Here is an 18,225-nt window from a genome sequence, read left to right on the forward strand (position 1 = left end):
CCCAGATTGACGTCTTCCACCCCAGCCAGGGAATTACACTGGCATTAGGATTCAGACTGCAAAAGGTAGAATAGTGTTTCTGGCTTTAAGGATTTAATTCCCGTGTCTAGTGATGCCAGTGCTGTGATAAAATCAAGCTTCTGAAGATCACTGAATCTTTGCACATTTTGGCCTTGTTTGAAGTTGTCCTTCATCAACATGCTTGCAGAGAGAAGTTCAAAAGCCTGCTTTTAAGTGCAGAAGTCAGAAGTAGGTAGGAAATACACTCAGCTATGCCTTAAAGCCAAGTTCTAAGGCCAATTTCGTATTTTTGGACAATGTAATCTATCACTTTAAGTGTTTGAGATTAGTCCAATAATGTGACCTAACTGTACAAAGTCCTCTTGAGACAGTCCTGACTGCAGCTGGGTTCAGAAAGGTGCAGTGCAGAATTCCCTTCGGACTGGGGTGCGCTTGCGGTGCAGTGTGTGTGGCTGTGCATCAGGAGGCCCATGGAATGGGGACGCCTCACTCCAGGGAGAGGCTTGAATGTCCCGGGCGAAGCCACTCAGCGCTTAAAAAGAGAAACATCCCAGAGCGTTTTAAGGTTGAGAAAATCCAGAGCGTGCAGTATCAGAGCGCACCAACTCTGTGAAACACTTTGCATGTATTCTTCTAGACTTAGGGCTAATCCACCTTATTTCTGAGGGCCAGCTTGTGAATTTGTCAGAAGTTTGCATGGCTGGTGCATGCACGGTGGTTGGACATGTGCATATATACGGTTGTATCTGCCTGCCAGTGCAAGCACCCAGAAGCAGTTCCGTGCCTGCTAGCACACGTGGGTAAGCCCAGCTGTAGGTGCCTATCCTGGGGAGCCAGAGTTTCATTTCAGTGCTTGTCGGAGACCCGCAGCTCGTAACGTGAGAGTGAAAAGCCGTAAAGTGAGCAGCGCTTGCTTTGCCTCTGCTGACTGTGGTTCACAGAGGCTCTTGCTGTTCAGCGGCTCTGTTGCAGCCAGAGATGTACTATGCCACTGTTAGATGTTCATCCATAATGAATAATCCAGTGATTGAGTTAGTTCCTCTTCTTTGCCTTTCCACTGTTTACAAGAGCAGGGAAGCATGAAATCGGCACCCCTGCTGTTCGCACCACTCACACCACTGCTTTATTAAAAAAACAAACACAATATTCGTTCATTGGCTTGTGGTTATTCAGTCTGGAAAAAGGATACTGCAGCATTCGTGGAGGCATACGGATTTGGGGAGGGAAGGGGATCTGGCTGTCCAGCCAGTCGCTGCTCTTACAAGCCTATCACCTTGTTTGTATGCTAAATATGAGAGAGAAATACCTAAAATAAACCTAAACTAATCATTAACTCTGTTTCTCTCTTAACTGGCTGTAGTTCTTAACCGTATTTATTAATACGACTTTGTAGCATTTGCAATACCAGTGGAATAACTGGCATCCCAGGTATGAACTTGATGTGCACATCCTTTGGTAGCTTCCTGTGATCAGATGAGGGGGGGAAAAGAGGGGTGAGCTGACATTGCCGTTACCTGTGCCTGTACAACACTGAGACCACTGACAGCGTATTTTCCACCAGCCAGAGTGGTATTTGCATCTCATGACCTGACGTTGTTCTTTCCAAACTGCAACACATTTAAGCTTAGGGTCAAGTTCTTCCCACTCCATTTCCATGCATCCCAGTTCACCAACACACCTTTGCAGAGGGAGGCTCATTCAGGGCTCCGTCTGTACTCTCCCAGTGAATTTGGCAGCGTTGTTTCCATTTCAGCTTAATCTACAGCTCAGTTCTGCTGGCAAGGTGACGCCGGGACCATGGAGACACAAACCACACCTTTCTCCATTCCAGCTATGCCTACAAAACTAGCGTAGACAAAATGCTATCTGCAGAAAATGTTCCTGGGTTAAACATGGCTTAGGGATGTTAGCTGAGCTGTGCCAGTACCAGATCTGTTTGCGGTGTTAGGTCTGGGTTCTTACAAGTTAGGCCGTGTAGGTGTCATACAGGGGGCTGGATCAGCAGCTCTTAGGCACAGACTTTAGTATAAAGCCACCACGTGTTAGTGCAGGTAATTCCAGTTCCCTTCTCATGGGTTTGGGTAGCTATTGAGATTTGCATGAATATATTCATTTGTTAGAATAATCCGTCACCCCGCTGGCATGCCAAGTGGATATTTGTTATGAAAGTGAGAGGCAGGTGTTGCTTAAGCCACCGTGTCAGGACAGACTTTATCTGGGACAGTGGCAGGGGAAGAATGAAACTGGAACCAGAATTCACAGAAAGTGATATGAGCAGCTTTGATCATTGCATCCTGACCACCAGCAGCATGCCTGGCTAGAGAGGAGATTCCTCTCTGTAGTGAAGATAGGTGAGTAAAGATTAAATGAAGCCTTTGCTGAGATGTTAATTAGTAACAAAGTGGGATGCCGCTACGTATGCCTTCAATAGAGAGATAGGATCTAAGATGTGGAAATGACTTGGGTAACATGAGACTGTTGGAATACGTCATCTTCTTGGAGACTGAAGCACTTGAATTGTGGACAAGATGAGAAATAGATGTGTGAAGATCTCTTCTCTTCTGTGTGGTGGGACCCCTCTCTCTTTTGAAGGCAAGCAGGTGTTTTCCCTTGTTCTGAAGACCACGTGGATTTCATTACCTGTCCAGCCATGGCATTTTACAGAGCACTCTACAAGGACAATGTGATACCCCACGTGAACGAAGGCTTTTGCTGTCTGGACATGCCTGTCAGCTCCAGACTGGCTGGTTGTTGTACGGGCACAACAGGCCGTGTTGGGGAACATACCTGAGCTCTTGCTTTCCCTATCTATGCGACGTGTAAACACAGCCACAAGTAATCAAGTAGCTAAGGCAACCCTTACCTGTAAAGTCAAACGTGTTCTGATATTGAGGCCAGCCAGCTATTTCAAGATCGCAACGGCTTTAAATAGACGGTAGGACTGTAGCAGTAAGCTGGAGTAGACTGCTAGCGTGCATCTTAGCGTTCCAGTTCTGCTGCCGGAGGAATGACAGAGCTTTCTTTACTATTGCTAACTAACTGGGGGGGAATGAATAGCAGCTAACCAAGTATTGGTGTCAGCTTTGTTAAACATCTAGAAAGAAGTGGAATTAACTAAGCTACTACGAGACAGTAGTCTAGCAACAATTAGCATGAACCTTGTTAAACATTTTAAGAACACTAATGAGCTCACCTAGAGACCTGAATTGTCATTTCATACCTGCTTCTTTTCCAGTGGGATCATTTTTTAATAGAAATAAAATGTGATAATAATAACCTCAAACTGTCTTTTTAAGGGTAGAATATTGGATTTTATGACTTCTGAGGAAATATATTGGCAATACTTTTTGGCTTTTGATTGCTAGTGAGAACACCAACACAGTCTAACACAGATAAGTATGAACTTGAATTCCAGGTTCCTGTGGGTTTTGTGGGATTGAACGCTTGCTTTTGTTCTCCCAGCCCTCCTTTTCCATTTCCCTTTCAGGACTGTTGAGATGATCCCATTTGTAGGATTTTCCAAAGACTAAATGAAAAAGGAATTTGAACAATGAGCCCAACTTTTAATTAAAGCCAGTTACTTAAAGTACCCCAAAATATTTTGTGACTTAATTTCCATTTACTTTGAGTATAGACTTTTAAAAAAGAAATCACTATATCGTTATAAAAACAGTTTTTGCAGCCAGCACTGACTATCTAGGGAGCTGTCTTGCCAAGACTGAGAGCTTCACTCGACCGTGTATGTTTGCATAATCAAAGTATTAACAAGACGGTATCCCATTCCGGAGCCATTTCCATGTAGTCTGCGGCTGCCACTGCTGTTTGTTCTCAGAAACTGTTGTCTTTTTTAATGTGTAAACTAGCTAATTTATTTTTACATTGCTTCTGTTGTGTTTTAGGGGATTAGTTTTAACAAAACTCCCCTCCACGTTTTTCAGTTTAGTGCTTCTGGAAGCGGGAGACTTGCCAAAAACACAACTGACTGGCAAAAAAATGAACTTCTGTGTGTGGTCAGTTTCAAATGAAATATAAACGGTACAATGTTATAGTTAAAATATTTTAAAACTTCCAGTTACTCTTGAGAGTTTCCCCCCCTCTTTGTTCTTGAACAAATTAAACCTGATACATTTAACCCATGTTTTACGGGGAAAATGGGGCTCAGAGGCTGAGGAAAGTAAATTGGAAGTTTGAGCGTGGAAGGAGCAATAGATGCAAACCCTTGGCTCTTCTGTAAGTGTGCTGGAAGATGGGGGAAGCTTTTTAAAAGGTCAGTGCTGAATAGCAAACAGCTGACACGCTCAAATGTTTATCTTGCAGCTCTCTCTGCTTCTTGTATATGACCTGCGAGAAGTGTTCTTGCACTTCTGAGGTTTTTGTTTGTTTGTTATATAAAGTAGGTCTGTCTGAAAGTAGAATTCCTTTTTTTCTTTACCACCCCCCCTCCTTTTTTTTTTTTTAATATTACAAAACACAGCAGCACAGACTCCTATACTGCTGAGCTGTTCTTCAAGGGCTCCTGCAAACTCAAGAGTCCTGCGATTCTCAGGAATACATTACTGGCTCAGTCATCTGTTGTGTTTTCAGGCTAACCAAGATTTGAATTGCTGTTCCTCCTAATACTGAGACAGCAGTACCACCACACTTTTTAGAACAGCTGCTCTTATTTTATTCACAGCAAAACGAAAAAACCTGCTATTTTCCTCCTCCCCTCCATAAAGATTTTCTCATTCTTAAAGAACTGTAAGTACCTTTCTGAGCCGCAAACTAACAACAGCTCTGAGGGCTACACCTTCCAAAGCATTACTTACTACGTGGAGTATTAAGCCATACAGGAGAGACACCGCAGTGAAACTTCTGCAGTAGGTTTTAGATTGCTGTAGGCTGAATAAATTCATTGCTTTGTATCTCTGAAGCCAGTATTTTCCTAAGCTGTTAAGCTAACAAGCCAGTTCTACAAGATGCAACTTGTCCTTGGGAAGGAACTTGTTGGAAGATGTCTACAGAGCCCTCCTCTCGTTAATGGCCATCTGGGCCAGCTTGCAGCAGCTTCAGCACACTGCCTGAGTGTTGTACGTGCATGATAAACCTCTCCATTGCAAATTTAAAAGGGGCAATTATCCTAAATCTGGCCCATTCCAAAGGAAATTGCAGGAACTTATTTTCTGTTTGGGATCTTCATGTATAAGCTGAAAGCAAAATGACAACTTGCACTTCTGACCCTTCTTGGATCTGTCATGTGCAGTTTGTCCAGCAACCTCCAAAGTTGGAGCCGAGCCATCTTCCTGGTGCCTCCCTTGATGGGAGGTGCTTTGGACTGAGCCCTGGATTTCCAGTCCTTTGACACAACTAACCCACCTTAGCTGACCTAAACTCAAGCAAGGGCTTCACTGACCTCCGCAGTGCAAAGGGCCACTTGCTTAGAAGAAAAATTTCTTCAGGAGCTCCGCTAAACAGCATCAGCCTGGGCTGCTGCCTCTATAATTCAGCATCTGTCTTCCTCCACTAGAAGTCCCTAAGAAAACTCCATCTCCCAGCAAATTCATCCACAGAGCCTCTTGCAGCTCTTCTTCCTGTGAGGGGTTTCAGGCAAAGCTGTGGACAACCCCTGACACTTTTTCTTCCTAGGAGAGCCTCTCCAGCGCCGCCAGGTCTCTTGCCTGCCAGCCCCGCTGCTCAGCTGCCGTGCTCTGGCCTGGAACCTGCGTGTCTGACATTGCTTTCCGAGTGTTTTTCAGCTTGTCCTTATGAGATCTATTGTGGTGTTTTCCTGTTTACTTCTGCAGCCCTCTGTTGTGTTTAAGCAGTGTAGTTAAGTCAGGAAATTCTACACCTAATACGCAGTAATTTCCCTTCGCTGACCCAGTTGCCCGGAGCGCTTTGTGAAATAGCTGCACTTCAGCACTTGGCGCGCTGCGTCTGCGCTGCCTGTTGCAATCGCACAGCGTAACGTGAGCGGTTTTATCGCAGGAGGAGAGGCAAACCTTCCCTGCCTTTTTGTTAAACCATCCGTGGAGGCCTGGTGGGCAGCCTCTGGTGAGCCCTGCTGCAGCATTGCAAGGCATTGCTGGAGCCGAGAGAAGTGCACACTGTGCTCTCCTCCTCTGCCCGTGCCAGGAGCTGCTGCCCCATCCTCCTCCTCCCCTTCAGCTTTGAGACCCCGCACTTTGCACTGGCACTCGTTGGGTTCCGCTGCCTCTGCTGCCAGAAGGTCACCTTTGGCAGACGAGTGGGACCGGGGAGCCAGGATGGTTTTGCTTTAAACTGGTGTGCCGAGGCTTGCCAAGGCTCGGTGGTGGGGTAGGAGGAGGATCTGGAAGGAAACATGACTGTGTACCCTGGGCTCTGACTGCCTCCACCTGCGGAGAAAATCAAACTGTTTTCATAGGAGTGTTGCCCGAAGACTTTGAGCCCCTCTTTTTGCTAACCCTTCACTGTGACCAGTACCCCTTTTAAAAAAATAAAAGGTGTAAATTTAACATTTCAAAACCTAACTGATATCCAGTATTCTACCCTTAAAAACTTTTCACGATCAAGATTAGAATCATCAGTCCATTTTGATGGTTTTAATATGTGGTCGAGAAGTTACCCAACTTACGCTGGCATCAAGTCACGTCATTCCCCATAATCTTTCTCTTGTTTTTTTTAGCCTTGTTGTTCATAATTTCCTTTCCAAGTGTTTCTTTATTTGAAATGCCATTTATGTTTTGTTGCCTTTTTTTTTTCCAGCACATCTTACATCTTTGTTTTTGTTTTGTTTTTAATCTTATTTCTGGCGTTTTCCATCGCTCTGTGGCCATGATTGTGGATGTGTTTTGGTTTTTGCCTGCCTTGCTGTTCTCTCGCTGCACTCCCTAGATCCCTGTTGCACAGTCCTCTGTCATGGATGACATTGAGGAGTGGCTCAGTACCGACTTGGTGAGACTCTTTATATTTTCATTTTTCACATGGGCAATAGCACTTGTACGGCTAACATTGAATGCATTGCTGAGTTACCGGTGCTTCTCGTAACAGGAGGCAGTGAAACTTCCAAATTGTATGGCTTATTTCCCTTTGAGGGCACTGCCTAAGCAGGAAGAGATAAGGTCGTCTTCAGCAATTCAATCAAAATGTTTTTTTCTGAGTTGTTTTATTTTCAATTCTCCGTCTTAACATCACAGAATAGCATGCATTCCAGAAATCCTGTGTTTCTGGTCCCCATATAGGAAAGCTTTTAAACTTGCTGAAGTTTACCTGTGTTCTCCGCTGGACTTACAGCGCATGTTTAAGGTTGTGTTAGCTTTGACAGGAATTCGGTACATGCTTACGTTGAGGCATGCTTTTAAGAGATGCTGGATCGGGGCTTAGATGCCTTTCAAATCGAGAAGTCTTCGTTAAATTGCCAAGCAATCTTGACGTGTTTCATAATAGTAATGATAAAAATTTATAACAGTCTCTCTTCCATGTTTATAACTCTCAGTTTCTCCTCAGTGATTATTGTCTGGTAATTATTAAACAAACAAACAGGTGACAGAACTAAAATTAGCTTTTCCTTCATTCTGGAGTTTGTTTTGCTGTACCAATACACGTTTGGTTTAAGCAGTGGTACAGCTAGTACGCATTTATTCCACTCTCTTTTTTTAATATAAGCATCTGACTCAAATTAACCAAGTGCATTTAGGGGACGGGTGGTGGGCTGTGTTTCAGTCTGTTCTTTTAAACATGGTTTTAGCAAACTGAACTGTTTCCTTGTGGTCACCATATCCCTAAGGATCGTCTTTGCCCATTCTTCCAACTTCAGGTATTGTCCCTAGATAACTCCCTACTCCTTAAGGTCTCCCCCAGCCCCTTGCTATTGCACCACAGAGGCTAGCTATACTGAAAGGATGAAAATGCTCCTGCTCTCCAAAGCCTCCTGAAGTGCTTCAACAGATTCTGGGTTTCAGTATTCGAGTTTGGCAGGCTGACTGGCTGTCTTTGAAATGCCACTGGTTTTCGGCTGCAGGTAGTTTTTTCAGGCCTCGGTACAGGCAGTCACTTTCAAATTTAATTACAAACTGGCCTCATTTTGTTAAAGAAATACAGTAAAAGTAGCATATTCACTCTGCTTAAACAATAAACTTTTATCTTTGCCATTTAAATTAATTTCGCAGGAGAGAAGATCTTATGGAGAGATATCAAGGTAGCTCTGTACATCTCTCATCCCCTATATAGCCTTACTCAAAAAGAGCAAAGCAGAGAAGTGCCAGGTAAATGCCTGGGCAAGCCTGGGGATTGCACGTGCTGTGGCGTGACGGCACCGGCTTCCCTTCTCCCGGGTACCTGGGTCCCCATCCTGACCATCTGTGGTCAGGCTATAGAGATATGTGTGGCACTGTAGAGATGCCCTCTGAGAAAGTTTCGATTTTTGTTTTTCAGCCTGGGTTTCCCCCTTCCTTTTTTTGTTAATGGTTCATTTCAGTTCTCTGCTTCCCAGCTGAGAAAATTACAGATTAGGTTAGCTAATCGTTATTTATTTCCTTACCCTTTTGGGGGTACATTGGAACAAACAGTACCTCTCCAGGTGAAGCAGTGGCTGCTGTGTGTACCTTTGGAAACCTCTGTGTGGTGGAAAGCTAGTAGATGCTAGGTGGCATTTAATTCTCAGGCATTAAACACCATTGTGAGGCCAATTGGTATGTTCCCACTCTTCCTGGTGGAGAAGCCAGGGCATGGACAAATACTTTTCTTTTTTTTTCAAAGCAGGCTCAACACGAGGTTTTCAAGTAGTGTTTTTGTCCATTTTTAACATCCTGATAGACTGATAAGGATGCCACATCCTTGGGCTTTCATTTCCTTATTACTGGAAATTCGCATGGTGAAATGCACGCAGCTGGTAGAAATGCACTGACCCTGTGGCATCCCAGTCCCTGTATCTCATGGAGAGATGGTATCCACCCATCAGTATCCTTCATCCAGCCCACCCTAGTCTGGTCTTTGTACAGCATGGACGCCAGGAAAGCTACTATATTTTTGTACGAAATCTAAAATGAACTCCCACAGGAGGAACATTGGCCCCAAACTATTTTGCGGCATGTGTCCTTTGTCAGCTAAAAGTGCATTTTATTTGAAGGCTCAATGCAAACCGCAGTCCTGACTTTTTAAAGGACTGTGTGACAAAAGATGGCATCTTGTACGGTATTTGTGTGACTCACGCAGCTCAGTTGTTGACCAGGCCTACTGTCTGAAATGGAAACAGCACTGGAGCGCTATTCAGGTCCAATGGGGAAAGCTTAGCTGGGGGAAGAAGCGTCTCTAGTGCTCATCCTCTTGCTCTGCAGTGCAGTGAAATGTCAGTCACCGCTGGCCTCCCGACGTGGGAGCCGTGCGATTTCCCCAGGTCGCCCTGCTCAAATAGTTAGCATGTGGAAATGAAACGAGTGGTGGAAACTGTCCAGTTGCATTAAATGTATGTAGAGGATAATAGCGAAGGAGAAGCACTGCCTGTGTGTTCACACGCCTTTTTGTTCCAATTGCAGAAAGGAGACGAACTGGAAGAAGGAGTGACCAGTGAAGGTAAGCAGAGATGCCTGTGGCTATGAGCCTAACAGTCTCTCTTCCATGTTTATAACTCTCAGTTTCTCCTCAGTCTGGTATTTATTATTGTCTGGTAATTATTAAACAAACAAACAGGTGACAGAACTAAAATTAGCTTTTCCTTCATTCTGGAGTTTGTTTTGCTGTACCAATACACGTTTGGTTTAAGCAGTGGTACAGCTAGTACGCATTTATTCCACTCTCTTTTTTTAATATAAGCATCTGACTCAAATTAACCAAGTGCATTTAGGGGACGGGTGGTGGGCTGTGTTTCAGTCTGTTCTTTTAAACACGGTTTTAGCAAACTGAACTGTTTCCTTGTGGTCACCATATCCCTAAGGATCGTCTTTGCCCATTCTTCCAACTTCAGGTATTGTCCCTAGATAACTCCCTACTCCTTAAGGTCTCCCCCAGCCCCTTGCTATTGCCCACTGGGCTCCTAGCTGGGAGCTGCAGGGTTCAGGCTTTGCTCCCCGGCTCTGGCAGTGGCGCTGCAGGCATGCTCTGGCACGTCAGCCCTCTGCTCTGGCACCAGAGGAGCTAGCTGTACTGAAAGGATGAAAATGCTCCTGCTCTCCAAAGCCACCTGAAGTGCTTCAACAGATTCTGGGTTTCAGTATTCGAGTTTGGCAGGCTGACTGGCTGTCTTTGAAATGCCACTGGTTTTCGGCTGCAGGTAGTTTTTTCAGGCCTCGGTACAGGCAGTCACTTTCAAATTTAATTACAAACTGGCCTCATTTTGTTAAAGAAATACAGTAAAAGTAGCATATTCACTCTGCTTAAACAATAAACTTTTATCTTTGCCATTTAAATTAATTTCGCAGGAGAGAAGATCTTATGGAGAGATATCAAGGTAGCTCTGTACATCTCTCATCCCCTATATAGCCTTACTCAAAAAGAGCAAAGCAGAGAAGTGCCAGGTAAATGCCTGAGCAAGCCTGGGGATTGCACGTCCTGTGGCGTGACGGCACCGGCTTCCCTTCTCCCGGGTACCTGGGTCCCCATCCTGACCATCTGTGGTCAGGCTATAGAGATATGTGTGGCACTGTAGAGATGCCCTCTGAGAAAGTTTCGATTTTTGTTTTTCAGCCTGGGTTTCCCCCTTCCTTTTTTTGTTAATGGTTCATTTCAGTTCTCTGCTTCCCAGCTGAGAAAATTACAGATTAGGTTAGCTAATCGTTATTTATTTCCTTACCCTTTTGGGGGTACATTGGAACAAACAGTACCTCTCCAGGTGAAGCAGTGGCTGCTGTGTGTACCTTTGGAAACCTCTGTGTGGTGGAAAGCTAGTAGATGCTAGGTGGCATTTAATTCTCAGGCATTAAACACCATTGTGAGGCCAATTGGTATGTTCCCACTCTTCCTGGTGGAGAAGCCAGGGCATGGACAAATACTTTTCTTTTTTTTTCAAAGCAGGCTCAACACGAGGTTTTCAAGTAGTGTTTTTGTCCATTTTTAACATCCTGATAGACTGATAAGGATGCCACATCCTTGGGCTTTCATTTCCTTATTACTGGAAATTCGCATGGTGAAATGCACGCAGCTGGTAGAAATGCACTGACCCTGTGGCATCCCAGTCCCTGTATCTCATGGAGAGATGGTATCCACCCATCAGTATCCTTCATCCAGCCCACCCTAGTCTGGTCTTTGTACAGCATGGACGCCAGGAAAGCTACTATATTTTTGTACGAAATCTAAAATGAACTCCCACAGGAGGAACATTGGCCCCAAACTATTTTGCGGCATGTGTCCTTTGTCAGCTAAAAGTGCATTTTATTTGAAGGCTCAATGCAAACCGCAGTCCTGACTTTTTAAAGGACTGTGTGACAAAAGATGGCATCTTGTACGGTATTTGTGTGACTCACGCAGCTCAGTTGTTGACCAGGCCTACTGTCTGAAATGGAAACAGCACTGGAGCGCTATTCAGGTCCAATGGGGAAAGCTTAGCTGGGGGAAGAAGCGTCTCTAGTGCTCATCCTCTTGCTCTGCAGTGCAGTGAAATGTCAGTCACCGCTGGCCTCCCGACGTGGGAGCCGTGCGATTTCCCCAGGTCGCCCTGCTCAAATAGTTAGCATGTGGAAATGAAACGAGTGGTGGAAACTGTCCAGTTGCATTAAATGTATGTAGAGGATAATAGCGAAGGAGAAGCACTGCCTGTGTGTTCACACGCCTTTTTGTTCCAATTGCAGAAAGGAGACGAACTGGAAGAAGGAGTGACCAGTGAAGGTAAGCAGAGATGCCTGTGGCTATGAGCCGTTCCCAGGTTAGTGCGCAGACTGAATTATCTGCTTTGATCCCTGCTGAGATGCTGACTTCTCCCAGCCTGATGTTCCCCAGCAGATGCTCCTGCAGTCAGAAAGGCGGGAAGAGAACATTTCAGAGCAAAAAGTTAGTATTTATGGTGCGAGGAGCCCTCCTGGCTGTAAGTGCTTTCCTGCCATCTTCCTTCCCCCCAAGCTGCTCAGCCCTTTGGAATGATGTTTCCCTGCTTCTCTCGCAGCCGATGGGGTAGCGTGGGTTTGTTTCCCTCTGCTGCCTGAGCTAGGGTGTCTCAAAGGACCTCTCTACCCTTTCCTGAGGAAGTCAGGCTGTACAAGTATGCGTGCCTGTGAACACAGCCCAACAGGGACACCAGGCACTGGAATTGCAGACCCTGCTAACCTCTGTCGTCCCCGGGGCTAAACGTACAGCTCCAGTTCTTACCTGTGTTCCTTCTGTTTTTTGCATTGCAGAGTTTGACAAATTTTTAGAAGAGCGAGCCAAAGCGGCGGAGATGGTTCCCAATCTGCCATCCCCTCCCCTGGAAGCCCCTACCCCTCCGACAAATCCTTCCAGCAGGAAAAAGCAAGAGCGTTCGGAGGATGCTCTCTTTGCACTGTGAAGATTGCTCTTAGCCGCCTTCCCACCCCCGTGCTCTGCAGGCGAATGTCGCTGTACAGCCACTTCGTCCTCCCATAGTACTTGGCTAACAACAACCCTCTTCCCCCCGATTTCATAGATCGCTTCTCCTCCCCCCCCCCAGAAAAATCCACCCACACAAGCTGACTCTTTCTATTTAAGTCCAACACTATTCCTGCCAGACCACGATTCTCCAGCACACTCGCTTAATCCCCTCCTTCCTATCCCAGCTGCGCAGAACCAGCTCTTGATGCTGAAAACCCCTTTAGAATGCATGAGTACGTCACACTGTGTTGAAACAAAAGCCCAGAGGGGAGAGAGCAGCCTTGCCCTTCAATTTATGTAGGGATCATCCTCTTCTGTAGGCAGGTCCTGCCAAGTAGACTGCTCTGTCGATCAGCATGTAATTGACTGAGCTGGAATGTTCAGGAGGAGAGTGTCTTTATTTTTAGATAAAATGTTAATGTATTGGCTTTCGTGTCGGATTCGACAGCAAGGAACAACTGTTCCCCTTTCAACATGTGCTTCACAAGTTAAAATCCTTTACTCTCCCACTCACACATCTCCTGGTACCATATGGTGGTCGCTTTTCCCCACTTTGTGCGGCGCTTCATATTCTAAACCTCACAGGGTATTTTTTTCCTTGTGTTTTATCTGGGCTTGCTCTAATTTGAAAGCAGTCTGTTGGCCACGTCCAGTAGCTCTGGCAGTTGACGAGAACGAAAAGCGCTGAGCTAAATGGATGCTGTAACGTTAGCGCATGAAGCATTTTGCTCTTTGGGAGAGCATTCTCACATGAGGGTTTTTTTTTTCTAGTGTGTTTGCCTTTTAAAATAGCTAGGTTATTTTTTCCTTACCTTAGATTCCTTCTTCAGTGACTGTAGAGCTCTGCATTTGTCTCAGCTGTTGTAAATAACATCCATGCAGATGGATGGGACTTGCTCGTGGACTGGGTGTGAGCTGAGGTTCCTGGATTCCCTGCCGTGCCTGGTAGGATAGACGTGCTGGTTCTTGGTGGTATGAGAAAAAGAGGCAAACCTCACAGAGGCTTGTATAAAAATGCCGAGGGAGATGGTTACCGTGGAGGGATTGGCCCTGCCTGCCTGTGCTGGAGGTAAAATTCCTCATTTCCTTCTAGGTTTGGGCCTGAGAAAGTGTTGGATGATTGTGGCCGTGCTATTTGTAATTTTTGGAGTGTTGTCGATACCTCTGCCCCTTTATTAACTCCCAGCTCCCACAGGGCTGCAGTCTCTCTCCTGTCTGCGCAAACAAGCATATTCCCTTGCTTGCCAGAGGCATGGCCGAGAGTGCTGCTCTTGCTGGAGCTGCCAGAAGGGATTCCAGCATGTGTGCTTGCCTTGCTGGGCTGACAAGCAGAGCTGGAGCAGGCAGCTCCAGCCATTGCTGCATCCCCCACCACGTTCCTTGGTAGGAAGCCAGTGGCGCAAGATGGCAGGATCAAAGAGAGAGCTGAACGCTGCGTGGCAGGGAGAATCTCCTGTCCTGACAGAGAGGCACTTTATCAGATGAACACCCATGCAAGCAGCGCTCCGTTCAGCAGCGCTCCAGCCCCTCTTCCTCGGGGCACTCGTTGTCTTAGGCAACCAGCCACTTTGTTCTGACTTGGCATGTCTGAGCTTCCCGGGATGCTGATGCGTGTCGAGCTCTCTCAGAAGTTGTTCTAGACCAAGAAGCCGTGCTATAAACAGCTGATGTGAAAGCGATAGAAGCTTTTATCTGAGCATAGTTATTTCAGCTCGTAGCACACTCTCTAGGGTACGCCACGCTTTGGTAGGTTGTGACACATAAAACCTTTTACCAAATGGCCCGATTGCAGCACTGATGGTCTTTGAGAGCAGTCACATTAATCTTCACAGGGAAGCATTGTTTCGTGCAGGATTTTCAGGCCGTCCCAGGTCAGATGTCACTCTGTGCTGTCCCTGCTCAATCCTCTCCTCTGTCCTGCCCTGCCTGCATGCTCTTCCGGCATCCCTCTGTATGTAGCTGGGCCCAGGCAAAGCTGCCCTGCCACCCCCTGGCGCTGACTTGGCACCCGGTCGCTGCTCCCTAGCTCACTGCTCCCCGTCAGCTCTGCGCTGCGCAGAAAGGAGCACAGCTTGCAAGTGTGCAAACAAAATTAGTGTAGGCGTGGCGATAGCTTGGGGATCAAGCTGCCTCTTCTCCCCACTTGCTGGCCCTCTCCCCGGTTGAAGCCCTTCTGTGAGCATCTGCAGAGGGCTCATCTCCATTTCATCTTCTCTGTGGCTAATGGCAAGTGCCAGGACTCTGCCCTGGCTGCATGTATGCACTGCTGCTCTCGCCCACTGCCCTCGCTGTTTAACACAAGGTGAGCCCAATGCTCAGACACTGGCTGCCAGACCCTGCCTTTCTGCAACACGTCAGATGTGGCCACCAGCTCCCAGAAACCTGAGGAAGCTTCTGTTGTGATGCTGATTTGATTTCAGACAGTGTCTGATGATTGCCTGAGCAGTCTGGCCAGCACAAAATGAATTGTTGGTATTCCTGTCAATGCAAAAAGCTCTGTGGGTGTTTTAAGTGTGTATTTTCTCTTCTAAATCCTTGAAACACATTGACCCTGTAAATGGCCACATCAGGTGATTCTAAGCATGTTAATCCAGCTTCCCTGCCAAGCCGGAGGAGATAATCGCATTGCTCAAGCGTGGGGACATTGTCAAATGATGCTGAGTGGCAAGGATATCGCCAGCGCTGTCACCGAGCCCCCCTGCAGAGTCCCACTGCTGCAGATTTGCTGGCCGTTCTTCCCCCACCCCGAAGCAAAACGGGGGGGTGTGCGTACGTGTGCTGTTAACGCTTCTTCTTTCTGTCATGCTAAACCTGTCCTGGGACTTCCAGGTTGTTGCTTTAGAGAGAATCTGGTCCCTTTCTGGAAGATCTTGCAGAGCTGTCAATGTCTGCTCCCTCCGACCAGGGAGGAAAAGAGATGGAACAAGAAGGCTGGGGCTGAGGGGAGATAAGGAGCGTGTGTTGGCACAACTCAAGGGACTCTCTGCTGTGCTTGCAACCTCAGGCGCTCCGTGGTCCCCACTGATGCCCCGGGTTACGCACTGGGAAGCAAGGGCACCGTCTGCAGGGGTGGTGGGTGCTGTCGGCACAAGCAGGGGCTTTGCTGGAAGTAGGGCAGCACTCAGGAGATGCCTGCCTTGGGAGGCGTGTGCTCAGCCTGTGGCAATGGCTGAACATCCTTTTGGTGGGACCCTTGATGGGTCTGGCAAAAGCGCATCCCTGCCGTGAGTCATATTTGGAGCCCAAATCCACCAGACCTCGCTTTCACAGGCTGAGCACGTGGGGGCTGGAAGCACTGAAGGGGACAGAGCGTGCGGCAGAACGGGTGGTTTAGTTCAAACCTTCTTTAACAAATGTAAGAGCTACGCTAGAGCTTCCCTAATGTCCTGTATCAGGATCTCTCATCTTCCCCATCCTCTTGTGGTCTGCAGAAAACCTGAGCGGTGGAAACTGTTTGAAGGAAAGGGAAGGGGGTTTTCACTTCAGAAGACCAACCTCTTGATTTATTCTTCCTTGGCTTTCCCTCTAAGCGCTTCCTCTGTGCAAGTGGGCAGAGGCCGTGCGTGGCTCCGACGCTTGCGAGAAGAGGGATGGAGCTGCAGCCTGATCCACTTTCCGTAAGAAACAACATCCCAAGGCTTTCTAGGCGTACTAGGAATCACAGCTTGACACTCGATGACACTAAATTATTATTGGGGTCCTTTGTAAGTTCTAATAATATCCTATTCTAGGTTAAAATATTTATTTTGTCAAATCGTTTTCTTTCCAGTGTGTTTTTTAACCTCTTCTATTAACCCTTCATGTGCTGAGATGTAAGAAATGAATGGTTTCTATTTAAATATATCCTTTGGGGTTTTTTAATTGTTATGTGTAGATTTCAGCTGCATCTTTGGCAGGTGTAATAGATAACAATGTGCTGTACAGACGTTTAGGGTGTTTAGCATGTAGGTAAAGCTCATAGGAGAATTGCTCATAAAAACGTAGCACGGTGTCTCTTAAAGGGAACAGCATAAAAGCAGAGACTGGTCCTTACTGGGACCCTCACGTAGCCTCCAACATACCTTTCCCCTTCTGATTATCACAGCCTCCGTCTCTGAAATGTGCTGGTCAAATCAGCTCTGCCATTTCCAGCGCTGTTTTTACACCTCCAAGCTGAAGAAGGATTTTAGTGGGGGTTTCTGTTCGTTTGACTTCGTTCGGCTTTTTTTTTTTTTTTTTTTTTTTTTTTTTGTGGGATACATTGGCTGTTTCCACTTTTTTAAATGGAGGACTCAGCAGAGCTGGACGTGGTGGCGAGATGTTTCCCTCCAGTGGTGGAAGAACAGATCCGGGCAGTGGTTTCAGACCCAGGGCAGGGGTGATGGTCCGCCCTCCGTAAGCTGCCACAGGAGCTGGGCCCACGCTCCCCCGGCACCCCGGCCAACACAGCCCTGTTCCTGTTCCTCTCTATTCAATGCTCTCCTGCTTTCACCCGTGAGGACAGGACATGCAGACCGGGAGAGCAAACGCAGCCGCGTTGTCGACAGTCTCTTCCGTCCGATGAGTTGCCAGGTCTCTTGCGGCTGCTGGGAGTCCTGTGGAGTGGGAGCTGCTTGTGCTATCTCCATCCCCAGGCCAGCCTCGTCCAGCTCAGTCATTGTTTACCTCCTAAATGCTAACCGCAAGGCTTGCGGAGCCTACCCTGGAAAAAAACAGCTCAGGACAGTTATTTTTATGGAAATAATGAAGCAGGCAATCAGTGAGTGGATTTATAGCTGCCTTGGAGGTAACCCTTCAGCTGCTGGGGGCACCCACCCGCCCTTGCCCACCAGCAGAGGAGAGGAGGCAGGAACCCCCTTGCCAGGCGCCCAGAGGTGTTGCTGGTGCCCACGCAGCACCTTCCGCTCGTCCCTCCCAAACCGCAGCCCCCAGAGTGGGCTGCGTCTGCCTGCTCCCTCCCCAGGCTGCCAGCCCCAGCCGCCCCACGCCGTGCCCCGGGCACTGGCAGCAGGTTGCTGCTCCATCCAGGGGAGAGGCGAGGCTGCGTTTCGAGCTCCGATGCTGGTTCTCTTTAGCCCATGGCTAACCCACGCCAAACCTCCCACCCTGCTCTGTGTTTTTATGAGTACGAGCTCCTCATTCTGTACATGTTATTATGAGCTATCGTTAGCCCTACAAATGTAACCTGTGTAATAGCTTCTCTGTATATTACAGCTGTAGGCTTTCCAGAAAAAAAGTGGATAATATTTATTTACTGAAGATATTGGATATTTTTTTGTTTGGGAACGGGGTAGGGGGAGAAGGGGGACATAACTGTTTAAAGAGATTGACTATGTAAAGAGAAACAAAATACACAAAAAGTAAAGAAACCCAACACTAAAATGTCGCTGTATTCACGTAGAAAGTGTTTACGTTAAGGACGATACAACTGTATTAATCTGCCATTGTTTAACTTGCTCCAGAAATCATCTCTACTTTGGTTCCTGCATGTGAGATACTCCAATAAATACACTACTAGTGTGACCTGGAGGATGGTATCCGTCTGTCTCGCAGGTGCTGTCTCGCTCTGCTTCGCTGCCCGGCCCGAACACACGGTACGAGTGAGCGCGGGAGACGGGCACGGTCTGCAGCTGCCCTCGGGTGCCCCTCAGGTGTCAAAACACGACTTTTGGGAATCCTCGCTTTCCTCCAAATGAGAGAGGCCCGGGTATTCTCACCGGGAGAGGGGTT

At 47.1% G+C, this 18,225-nt stretch overlaps 1 protein-coding gene across 8 annotated transcripts in view; it reads left to right on the plus strand.

Moving 5' to 3' along the window:
- TOM1L2 (target of myb1 like 2 membrane trafficking protein) overlaps positions 1–17,688 on the plus strand; it is a 60,329-nt gene extending 42,641 nt beyond the window's left edge. For 4 of the 8 annotated variants that reach the window (XM_035891449.1, XM_035891447.1, XM_009635855.2 and 1 more), the window contains 3 exons: positions 6,877–6,936; positions 9,516–9,552; positions 12,306–17,688. In XM_035891449.1, coding sequence (XP_035747342.1) covers positions 6,877–6,936; positions 9,516–9,552; positions 12,306–12,454 — 246 coding nt within the window. In that variant the 3' untranslated portion in view covers positions 12,455–17,688. Of the gene's footprint in view, positions 1–1,774; positions 4,501–6,876; positions 6,937–9,515; positions 9,553–11,762; positions 11,800–12,305 lie in introns of those variants that run through there. The other 4 variants (XM_035891450.1, XM_035891446.1, XM_035891445.1 and 1 more) reach the window with 3 other exon arrangements.
- The last annotated feature ends 537 nt before the right edge of the window (positions 17,689–18,225 follow it).

Source organism: Egretta garzetta, unplaced genomic scaffold (assembly GCF_000687185.1).
Source record: "Egretta garzetta isolate BGI_Z169 unplaced genomic scaffold, ASM68718v1 scaffold263, whole genome shotgun sequence".
Classification (NCBI taxonomy): domain Eukaryota; kingdom Metazoa; phylum Chordata; class Aves; order Pelecaniformes; family Ardeidae; genus Egretta; species Egretta garzetta.